Raw genomic sequence first — 12,995 nt, 5'->3', positions numbered from 1 at the left:
AAATTACTTAGTATTAGTATTCTTGGGCATCTAAATTCCTGTAACGTGAGTCTGAGCACAAACAACCTAATTTTGAAAATAAACAACTTTACTATTCCAAATTTCGTTCTTTAGAGCTCAATGATTTTTTTTAATTCTTAAGCTAATACTCAAAAGAGCATTCTATACATAATCCTCAAACTTAGCTTTTCTGTAATCCACCTTTAAATAAACCTTAGTTTGCAATTTATCTTCTTTATTGGTAATTAAGGAAATTCGAAACTACCTTTCAAAGATGAAATCTTCCATGAAAGATGTTATGGCCCATTGAGATATGATTTCGACTGACATGAAATGTGCGTGTTATCAAATGGATGCCTCTAGGTATGTTTCAAGAATATGTCTTCGACCGAAAGCATGTTCATATGACCAGTTCAAATTCTCAAAAGTTTTTATTTATATGAACTGTAAAATGATTTTATTGCTGTCAATTGATATTTCTTGCGCTACATGTTTTCAAAGTGTAACTGGGGTAAAACAAGATGGCACAGAGAAACATTTTATAATGTTTTTCCGATGCACATGTAATAATAACACTTTTTTCCAAATATTATGGTTATAGCTAATATAAAATTTCAAAAACAACTTTTCGTAATTAAAATTTAAATGTTTTTAAGCTTTTCATCCATAATATGTGAAAAATTCCCTACCGGATGGACTGAAATAAAAATAGCGTAACGCAAAGAGAAACCTGAAATGGTAATTGTATTCATATACTTTATTTATTTGAAATAAATATTCTACAGAGAATAACTCCATTTAAAGAGAGCATAATTATAAAGGTGGGAATATTTTGCGCAAAATTAATTAATTAGTTTAATTAAAAAAAACGAAATGTTTCTGTAAGCTGTTGTATATTATTTTAATGATTAATTTAAATCTAATTTTATATTTCTTATTTTTCAATCAATTTAAAATTAAATGTAAAAACATTTTTTTAAATAAAACAGAAAGCTGTGAACTGTAAAAAGCAATGACTAATTTATGTCCCCCCACAAAGAAGGCATTAAATTTTTATACTTAAAATAAGAACTTGAAATAATAAAGTATTGGAAGGACATACAAAAAAAATGATAATATTTGAAGAAAAATTACATCTGTGTATATTATCAAGGGGATTTTATTTTCTTTTTACAGAACAATTTACAACAACCTCTAAGTATTTAAATTCAAATAAGAGGAAACTTTTAATTCTACTTTACGGCATAATCAACTGATGTTACTCCTGTAAATCTTCTACTGAATTCCTCTCCTTAAAATGTTTCATTCGAATCTTTCATTTTTACCACAAACACCATTCTTCAGCTTTTATCAGAACCGCACAGAAAACCCGAAATAAGAAAGCGTCAAATGAGGTACTTGTGAGGAGGGACGGAAATAAAGAGGGGGGAGTGAAAGAGGAGACAGATAAATGCTGGTGTGGATAGTGAAAGAGCGCTTCGAAAATAAAGTTATACTTCTTTCGAAGCGCAGATATCATGGCTCTCTGAAACCGATACTTTCTTTTACTTTTAAATTACTGCTGCCTTCTTGTTTAATTGTACATAATGCACCCTTTTATTGTTGGCAAACAATTAATTTTATCAGTCTGTCGCTCCTCAAATAAGTTTTGTTTACTTTAAATGATTAATGAGTTGGAAATATCAGTGCAGAATGGCTTAGCTAGAAAAATTTTCCTTTTGCTTGAACTCTGATTTTATAAATTTAAAAAAGTATAATATAATTATTCTGTTTGTTAATAATATTGTGGCGTATATTGCAAAAAAATCGGTTTAAAGTCGTTTAAAAAAAGTTTTAGCGGGTACCTGAAAAATGAAGAAAAGATTATTTTTGCAATTTTCCTTAACCCTGAAATTTCAACTCTTTTAATGAGGCAAATAATATATTATGATGGGGGGGGGGCTTTATTTTAGTTCATTACCACTTCATGCATTGAAATGTATGCATTACATTTAAGTCTTACATCTTTGAAGAAGATTATTAAAGTTTAGGCTATAAAAATTTTTTTTTTAATTTCGAATTTTGACAGTAATTTCTGCTGCTGTATGTTATTATATATATTATGTTCTCTTAAAAACATCCATTTCAAAAGGGAATTCTCCCTTACTCTAAATGAAATAAGTCATAAATAAAATTAAGTTAAACAAGTAAAAAAAATCCGAGCATTAATAAAAACCTTTAAAAGGTAAATTTGCTTCTTAAACAGACAAAAAAAATTAACTTTTAAAATGAGGTGAATTCTCGGATTATTAATATTGCTTAGATAAAATGCAATACCATTAAATTCCTACATAAATTACCGTCAGGAAATCTTGGAAAGAAATTTCGACAAATGTAACCTTTCTTTTTTCACTAAAGTATCGCCTGTGTCCCATTCCAAATACGCATTAATGGTTGTTGCTTGAAAGCAATGTATAATCATTTATCAAAAAAAAATTAGTATAGTTTTCAGAATTAGTAATAAACTTCTTAAGATCAAAAGTTGAAATAAAAAGTATGTTATCAACTTTTTCTACTAAACTATAGTTTCTGATAAGAGAAATTAAGTTAGTCAAACAAAGAAAAAATGTTAACTCACAAAAACATTTCTTTGAAATTTGCATTTTCCACATCTTTTTTAATAAAAATAAATCATAAAAATTTTAACATCAGTTAAAATAAAATCTCAGTTAATCAATATTACTTAGGAAAAATAAAGTGTTCTTTAAATTAAAAAAGAAACTCTTGGGAAGAAAGTTTAAAATGTCAGCCAAATGCGTCGTTATCAAAAAAAATTGTTTGGTTTTAGGGCGGTAGTCTGAAATTAATAATTCAGTTTCAATCAAAGTGAAATATAAAAATATTAACATAGGATGCTAACATAAAATAGGTTATCAAATTATTTTATTGAAATACAGAAAAAAATAAAAATAAAAAATTATTTTTAAAAGATATATTTGCAATAAAGAAAGTTAAGCTGCCTTACGTAATAAAAAAATAGCAACTAATAAAAATTCATATTTCAAAGGTGATTTTTTTTTCTTCTGTGATTGATACATGTCGTAAAATCTTGAGTATAAGATGTTGAAATAAATTCTTGGTTAATCAGTATTGCTTACTTAATAGCTGTGCCATTAAAAACAAATTTGAATGTTGCCGAAGAATCTATTAGAAAGAAATTTTGAAATGTCAACCAATCGTTTCATTACCACAAGAGAAATGTTAAAAGTTTTAGCATAAGATATTCAATTAACGTCCGAGTTAATCAGTATCGCTTGCATAAAATTGAGTGTCGTTAAAATCAAGCTTCAATTGCCATCAGTTTCGTAAGAGAAACTCTTGGAAAGAAATTTTGAAATGTCAGCCAAGAGTTTTTTTATCACAAAAGAAATGTCTGTACCGTCAAACTAAATTTGCTTTGATGGCTCTCGCCTGAATATCTCATCAAATATCTTTCATTGCAGATTGTAATGACGCTAATAGCTGTTTCGTTTCTATTTCAGGCCTCTGTATTTTCTACTGCTGTAAAAACATTGATCTCCGTCTCTACGCTTATGCTATTAGGTCTCATAGTTGCCTATCATGCGCTTGAAGTACAGGTAAGAGTTATCAATTTTATCTCAGTACCAATTTAGAGTAATTTACTGCTCTAAAGAATGATAGAGCTGTCAGTATCGATTATGTTTGAACATTATGTTTTATATAAATTACAAGATATTTGTGCTTTCACAATTCTATGTCTTACTATAGTCATAATATTTTATTGGCGTATCAATCGAAAAAATAAATGAGGGCAAACCGCTTAGAAGAATTATATTTAATCGCACAATACAGTTACGCAATTTTGCGTTTTTTAATTTATTGAGAATGACTAAATAATTAACTTTTAATTCTTTTTATACTTTTTACTTGAAAAAAATGAAATATTTTAATAGGGCAATTTTCATTAAATAACTAGTGTTTTTAATTAAATTTTTATTTTTTAACTTTTTGGTCAAAATTAATTTTTTAATTATCTTTCTTGCATTCCTTATACTAATATATATAGACTGATAAACTTTTATTGATAATAATGAATCGTGCAGAGTAGAATTTAAAGAGATACAATTCTCTATTTAAAATTAATGCAAATGTTTCAGTAAAAATCAACGGGAATCTCTATGCATTCTTCTTTGGAGCATTAACTTGAATAACATGGATAACATAAAATACATTTTGATATCAATGAGCTAAAATGCCAAAAGTCATTCAATCGTCAATTACGACTAGAGTGATAGCTGCGAAATGCGCGAGTCAATTGAATTTTGCTATCCCTTGCGCATTTTTTTGGTAATAAAATCTCCATTACATCAAAAAACAGCGAAAAGCAACTGGCATTTAGATGTTCCGCGGCATGTACATTTGTATTTATCATGTAAATCTTACATCAAGAGAACTAACTTCATTGCTGGGCTGGGTAGGATTAAAACTGTCATGGAAGATTGAGACCAAAAATAAAAGACAATGAACCACTGATATAATCTTTAAAAGAAAAGTGGGGCAGAATGCTATGATTAATTCCATTGGTGTTGGCCACAATCCAATTAATCTCACACTTTCCAGCATATGATGGCAGATATGGTCGAATCAAATGTAACACCTCATCCAATAGCGATATATCTCCCCAAATTGTAGGACAATATTGTCTGAATGATAAATTTAGATTTATTATATGCCCGTTGTAGTATCCTATAACGTTTTCTTTGATCGACAACACATCGATGTCATTTTTGAAATTTACCATTACCGTTTTATTAGATTGAAGTCAGTTTGAGTGCAAAGGAAAAGTCCTAAAACGTTTTTAAAAATAACATTAGTGACTTTGACTAGTATTCAAGGTTATGAGACATGCATCTAGAAGAAAATAGACTTTAAAGTAAAAATTTAAAAAAAGATGAAATTAACATATCAACTATTTGTCGTTGTAGAAACACAGTTGACATATCATTCAATTGTTTAAGAAATAAAATTCACCATATAATAATTCCTAACTTCTTTATTTTCAAGAAAAATATTGAGATTTTACAATAGACATCAAAGTTTTTAATTCTATTATTATATCCAAATATATACGGTCCTAGAAGCGTTTTTAAGATTTTCATAATGTAACGCGCGAACAAATGGCATTTAGTTTTGAAAATATTTTTCTAAATATTCAATATTAGTATTTTGCTGCAAGGCTATCAACAAAGAAATATGAAACAGATACAATTGTCTTAAAAATTGAGCTGTTTATTTCTGTAAGTAAATAAGTATTTAATTCTGAAATTCGTATGAGCCGATTAAAGAAAAATGCTGTGCACCTGACGAACCAAATTTCAGTTGTATTTAAAATATGGTTCATTCTTTTATGATAGTTAAAAGGCTACAATATGAATTCTTCCTTTACTTTTAAAAAGGATAAGGAATCAACATATTTATTGAATACAAAAACGTAAAAAAAAAAGTAATTCCGTTTATTCAAATGACCGAAGCGAATTCTTGACAATTTTAACGTATAAAGATTAGCACAGTTTTCCGGAAACTGTGTTCGATAAATGACATCCATTCATGCGCGGCTATACCTTTAAATTTTCTATTGCCCTCATTACCGTGCCATTTGGCATTGAAGCTATTCGTAACGAATCTTCAGTTGTACGGAGGCTTTGATTCAAGATAACCGTGAGGAAATAATTACACGTCATCAATTCTAGGAAAACAGTCGCAAATCTTTTTCCATTCGCTTTAATTCAAGAGATTTAGAAAGAAATTATATAAAATCGACTGTTTATCTCTTCAAAGCGCAACTTAAACATTCAAATTTTGAATTTGCATGATGGTTAATGCATGGGTATATCTCAAATTATCTTTTATCTTTATGATGTTATGAAATAACCGACATCATGTATTTCAGAATGGTCATAAAATAACTTTCCTCGTTTGGAGGCATATGTGTTAAAACCAATGAGCGGAGGGAAATCAAATTCCATACTTAAATTGCGAAAGGATTGAGGAGAAAAAAATTAGAAACAAAAAATTAGAAGTCATTGCTAAGAGAAGTTTCTATCGGAATGAAAACGGATCAATAATTACAATAAACAGAAAATAGATTCTGCATAATTTCATCAACGTCCGAAAGATAAAGAATACGCATGCAGAAATGAATAAAATACAATATGAACTCGTCAAAATAATCTTTTAATTATCTCTTTCAAATGAAAACTTATTTTATTGCCGATAATCACGAATCCTTCAAATACATCTATATTAAGGTATCCGAACATATTGAAAAGGTCGCCAAGAGTGACATTTTTAAAAATATTTTTTTATTGGATAGACCAGTCTTGTGCTATCCAAAACAGTTTTACATTTATTTCTACATTAATTAGAAGTCAAGATATTAATATTTTCGTAAGATAGGTAAACTGGAAGTGGACATTTATATAACCGGAAGTACCAATTTAAAGGGCCAAAAACCTGTTAAAAAATTGTCTAAACACAAATTTAGTTTTAAATACGGAACATTTTTTGCACTGCAAAATGAAAAATGCCAATGAGAGTTTTAACGGTGTTTTGTGGAAATGTGTGCCTGAAGATTTCTTTGTTGACTTCCGAACCCACAGATAAGGTCATTTATGTCTTTAATACATTTTAACGAAGGTTTCATAGGATTACTGAATGTTCTTAAGCTTATTGGAGTGTATAATAGTGCAAATGCAGTGAGAGCATTTAGTGAGCTCGACAAAAACAGAATATACGAATCTTGGCGGCATTCACTTCCAAACACAAAAATTTCCAGAAAAAAATTATTAAAAAAGGGAAATTATTAAATGTTGAGAAGGAAGAAGGTATAACCTATAAATGTGGTGAATTTTAAGTATGTACACACATAATTTATTATTAAAACATGTTAGTGTATACTTTAAATGCATTTTTCTCAAAACTGATTTTTTCTTATTTTTTGCTGACTTCAAATCAAATAACTCAAAATATAATTATCATATTACTATGAAATTTGATGGACTTTGTCTTTATACTATTTTCTAGGGAATGAATTAAAAGAATTTAGATTGAGAGAATATTTTTTTAATTTACAGCCTATTGTTTGAACAATAACGTCAAAAATCTACTAAAAAATTCATGATAAATTCTTAGACTTTTTCTAAAATTTTTATTTATTATTATAACCATACGATTGTAGTTCCTTCCCTAGAGAAAACTATGTCGTTAATTTTGGTATAAGTTTTGTTCGAATGAGAGTAATAGTTTTTGGTGTAGCCAATTTGAAGTTTTTAAAGAATTTGCTTAAATTTATGCTATTAAATGCCAATTTTCAAACAGTTTTAATGTTTATTTCAAATATTGACATCCTATTACTAATTTTGAATACTCTTAAACTCATAAATATGGTTAAACACCATGTTTTTCTAAAAAAGTGCTCTGAACGTGTTCGGATACCTTAAATATTTAAACATGTGCTCCCACCTATTTTCCATAGATGATACATACAAAACACTACAAGTAAGCTACACACAACCTGCTAAATGCGTACGGGGTGATGTGAATGACCGGAACGCCGCGACAATTAAAACGGGCACGGGCATTTAGATGAAGGCAAAATAGCTCCCATTATACATACACTATGCATATACTTGAAATACGAAGGGAAATTGTACAAATAAATATAAGCTAATTTTTAAAATTTTGAGTAATATCTTATATGAATTTTTTTAATAATTGTAATCTATCATTCATAAATATTTGTAATTTTTTTGTTGTTGTTGTCGTTGTTCTAGGATTATCATGTACGAAACACATTTTATGAAAAAGTATTTCAATGAAATTGAGACATATTCAGATAAATCGATTTTTTTTAAAACTTTTTATATACTTTTCTAAACAAAAGTTCCTCGAGTTCAAAAACATTGCACATGGTTTTTCAAAAAGTTTCATCAAAAGATTAAACTTATATAAACTATTATATAAATCTTAATGACCTAGTAAAATTGATTTCATATTCAACTTAATAAATTGGTGTCATTTTAAATCCATTGGAATGTACTACGCCATGGAAAAATTCCATTGTAATTTTAAGTTTCACTTAAAATATAAAAAATATATGGTTGAAATTCAGTAAAATGCAAGCTAGTCAAATTTCATTTAAAAGTGATACCAAATATATCATCATCTAACAGTATTTATTAAAAATATTTTTTTCAGATAACTTTTTTAATTTTATGATTTATCAAGTACTAATTAGGAAAATTCTCATCAATACGTTAAGAACTTTTTTTTTATTTCAGTGTATATAAAATAGATAGTTCAAGTAAATGTTGAGAAAGAAGTAACGTGTCTTTGAATGTTTCAACAATTATTTGTCGAAATAAATAATTTATCAATTGGGTCAGATGTATATAGCATGTAAGGGGAAAATTCTGGTGCTGCAAATGATCTCTCCTTTGATGATAGATTTTTTAGGAACCGTTTTATTGGAAATAATATTGGAAAATTGCGAAGAATGAGAGAGAAACCAGAATAAAATATTTGGTCACAAAATTAGGTTGGAAAATTTCAATTTTAAGAGGCTAAGAACTCTGTTAAGTTTAAAGAGTATTATATTGAGCAAATAAGACAATCAAGTTAGTTTTTCTGGCCACCATATTACCATATTCGGCATTTCTATTAAGGAGGCATATAAAGGGTTAAAATTCGAGAAAGATCTCAACGTCAACTGTCAGGTTCCTCCTACATGATTTATAGGACTCGCAGTCAATTAGCTAAATTTTTAATCCGATTAACGTAATTTTGAAATACAGCCTAATGACAAGGCAACTTGCCCCTCCTTAAAAGTTTAAGCACACTTGTCTCGCAACGAGATTTAAAGTGTTTCAATACTTTAAGCCATTAATGGAATCAATTAAGGAACACAAAGCACGAATCTGAGATTCAATCAGTAATAGATCTTGCACCATAAAAATAAAGAGTACATATAATCAACTATTCTGTAGACGATTGAGGAATTCCTATATAACAAAAATGATAATAAAATAAACAAACTATGGGATTTTAATCAATTTCACAAAAGATTCAAAAATTTTCAGAAATTGCATTTTATTCAGAGTGGTGTATTTATTTTTTATTTTTATTTGTGAGCTTCACATAAAATTATTGAAAAACTATTTGTTGGAAAAAACAGATGAATGAATGTGTTTCTTTTATTTTTAAATTACTCAGTTTTATAATTATAGAGAATAAAAACGAAAAACGAGTTATAGTTTACTTCGTTGATCTTTTTTTTTTATGTATATAAACTTTTCTCACACTAATAATTTGATATTCCATGTCCACAATGATGACAAATTAGATTCAGTGCACTTGCTTAATTTATAATTTCTGTGACTTTTCACCTTTGAATAGAATGCAACCATTCATTATTGTACTGTGTCAGACAATAATTAAACCAATTTAGTTTCTGTTGTTCTTCTCTTTAAATGAGACCTATGCATCCTTTAGTTAAATTATCACAAATGTCTCCAACGATGCATTTCTCTTCAGGCGTTATTTCCTGTCTGTGGCCTAGAGGAAATTAACTTGTTAAGAAGGGATCCGTTTGGAATGTAATATATAATTTCAACTTAATCACTGGACTTAATTTTGATGTGCAGCGCGCGTGTATAAGTTTTTAATGTAACAACTCGTCAAATATAGAAATAATTTCATTTAGGGCATGAAGATAAATTTGTGAAATTTTCTATTTCAACTATATTTATTTTTTATAACACAATAATTGCACAAATATTATAATGCAATTAAAATAATAAACATATGTAAATTTTTGAAAGTACACTTTTATTGGTGTATTAAAATGTTGAAGATTTCTTTCATGAAAAATCATAAAACCGAGTGTCATAAATACTCTACAAAAATTTTAATTTTAAGCTTATTTATTATATATTTTAATTTTTAATTAATACTTAAAAATTAAATTAAGGTCTCCATCATACTCTTTTCAACGAATCATACATTTTGCTTTTGATTTGAACACTAGATTTCAGATTTTTAAAAAATATATATTTTACATTTCAATGTACTAAAAGTGCACCTTTAAAAAAACTTACTATTATTGCTTATTATTTAGATTTATACTATTTATACTTATTGCTAAACTAAATCTACAAATTATTACTAGTTTTTTCTATTATTTTCGACTCTTTTGTCTTTAATATAATTTATTATTATAATTTTAACCGAATCCGGTAATTTTCCTTAATTTTGTAACCAGATAGCACCTTTCGTATTGAATTCAACTCAAAAACATTAGTCGATTCATAGTTAAGCTCGGAAAATATTAAATTTTGCATTGATTTACGAAACACAAAGTTGTGAAAAATTGTTATAAAATTTCATAAGATCTCATTTCATATGCAAATAGAAAACCTGTTCAACAGAAGCACGTAAAAATGAAAATTATTGTCTTTTCAATGCTAATCTTGTTATTCAACCTATATTTAACAGTTTGGAACTGCATATTATGCACTTAAACAATTTTATAAATATGAATATTTGAAAGCTAAATGATAATCATATGGTCCAATAACAACCATTAATACAGATATAATAGTCAATGAGCTTACAATAAATAATACAAGAGGAATGTATGAAATGTGTTTAAAATTAATTAAGAATACAGTGCAAAAAATACCTTTCTTTCAACAATAAACTTAGAGAACAAAAGATCATATATATATGAATACTTTTTTATTATTTCTATGATCTATAGTTCTGTAAAATATAAATTTCAGTCTTAAAAATACCATCAAAATTTTGAGTTTGCTATCTAAAATTATTGCTTTAATTTTAATGAGTTTGTAGTAAAGAAATATGGGATAGAGGAAACATAAAAATTAAAGCTAATTACTTAGCCAAAAAGTTCAACAAAATTCAGCATTGCACATCCGGGATTATAAAAATTCCAGATTAAGCAACATTTTTTAATAAAACAATAAAGTTGTATGGCTGGTTGCAAAATTATTTCTTCTGGAAGATCTGAATGTTGACAACCAATTATTTCTTCATTCCTCATCTATATTTGTGATTAGATCAATTATTTCTGCATTCCTGATCTATATTTCTTATTATATCAATTGTTTCTTCATACCTGACCTATATTTCTGATTATATCAATTGTTTCTATTATCTTCTTAGAATGAAATTCATTCATACGCAACTGTGAATTTTCGAAACGATCAGAAAGATTATAAGGGAGGGGGGATAAAATATATCAAATCACAGCACGTTTTTCCTCCTTCCATCAAGTATCAGTCAGTTCCAAAAGGCTTAAAAGTCTACCTTTTAGATAAGTTGGCTTAAATAAGCACAAACATTATTTTTCCTCAAAACTAAGCTACTTTATTTTTTTAAGTTAATTATTTTTGATAATAATTGTGAAGATACAGCAACGTTTCGCGAAATAATGCTGCAAATCTGTGACAACTTCTGCACTTTTTATTACTAACTTCTTGATGATTTTAATGACGTTTCGGTATTAAATGTTTGGTTATCTGATATACAGATTAAACAATTTGATGATCAAAGCTTGTTATTTCAAGTTCATTTATAAAAATTGAAAAAAAAACTTATCTTGGCAGGATACAGTGACTAATATTTCCAAAGTGTCTTTAAAATTTCTTAATGCGCATGGCAAAATGGCTTGTAAATACAGACCCAAAGATAGTATTCCAAAGAAATCACAGATCATAAATCATATTATCATCATTTAGCTAATATGTATTCCCTCTTCTTTTAACTTATAATAATTTCTTCAATAATTTAACATGGTGGTTAAATTATTGAATATTGGTTAATCTTCGCTTTAACATTCGCTCGAAAAAAACATGTATCCTTTATATATATATATATATATATATATATATATATATATATATATATATATATATATATATTCACATTTGATGTTCCACAAAATAGATTTTTAGTTTTATTTATTTTTTGCTTTTCCATATTTAATGAATGTTTTATATAAATAATTTTTAAATATTTCCATATTTAAAAAAATACTGTTATGGAAACTTAGAATAAGCTTTTTTTTCAGATTTACTACCAGATGACGCCTATAGATTTCATTGAAAACTAAATTAAAATCGATTATATGATAATTAAGTTTTGTAAATATCGAAACAGATCATTTTAACCAGGAATAAACAACTGTACAAAATTTCAAAGCTCTACCCTATTAGGAAGTGAGGGATAAATCAATTACAGAATTCCATCTTTACAAACATGAAACAAGTCAAGTTAAATCAAAGAATGTAACAAAAGATGGATTATGCTTTTTTGTACGCGGATATTCATCACGTGAGAAACTTCTTTTCCACCCCCGAACAAAGAGGTCTCTGAATCAGTAAGTCAACTAGTCGCCCCTGGAGAATTCATTAAATCACTTTCCCAAAGTAATTACTGCTGCTTTATGATAAGAATATTTATGAACATTTATATATTTTCATAATGAGACAATAAGGCTAATTTAACGCGAATGAGCAAGGTAAGATTAATACATCCTTGTCCAACCTTAGAACGGAGTTGCGTTCTCTTGCGAGTTCTAAATGATAAATTCTTCATTTCATTCTTAGCATTCATCTCTTTTCCGTTTCGCAGTGATGCAGGTACGGCTTTTCAAGCAATTAATATCTGCTTCCTTATTTTTGCGGATGTAAAATGCTCGGAGTGGGGAAAGCGTTCTGTGTGATGAATGGCTTGAGGCGTTTTGATTGAGTGTTCAAAAAGATCTACTTCTTATCGCGCCAGGAATTTTCTTTATTGAAAATCTTGACCGAAAAAGCAAAAAAATAGTGGATAGCTTTCCTTCAGCCGAAGACTTTAAGTAGGTTATGAGCTAAAAATGCGAGTTTCTGCTTTCTATTGCGCACAAAAAAAAGGTA

The 12,995-nt window shown here is 27.9% G+C and overlaps 1 protein-coding gene across 4 annotated transcripts in view; it reads left to right on the top strand.

The window, feature by feature from the left end:
• The window catches only part of LOC129958200 (small conductance calcium-activated potassium channel protein 1-like), a 603,543-nt gene that overhangs the window by 509,584 nt on the left and 80,964 nt on the right, over positions 1–12,995 (top strand). For all 4 annotated transcript variants that reach the window (XM_056070473.1, XM_056070474.1, XM_056070471.1 and 1 more), the window contains one exon: positions 3,522–3,617. In XM_056070473.1, coding sequence (XP_055926448.1) covers positions 3,522–3,617 — 96 coding nt within the window. The remainder of the gene's footprint in view (positions 1–3,521; positions 3,618–12,995) is intronic.

The sequence above is a fragment of the Argiope bruennichi genome, chromosome X1 (assembly GCF_947563725.1).
Source record: "Argiope bruennichi chromosome X1, qqArgBrue1.1, whole genome shotgun sequence".
NCBI lineage: Eukaryota > Metazoa > Arthropoda > Arachnida > Araneae > Araneidae > Argiope > Argiope bruennichi.
This window is presented reverse-complemented; position numbering and strand designations above follow the sequence as displayed.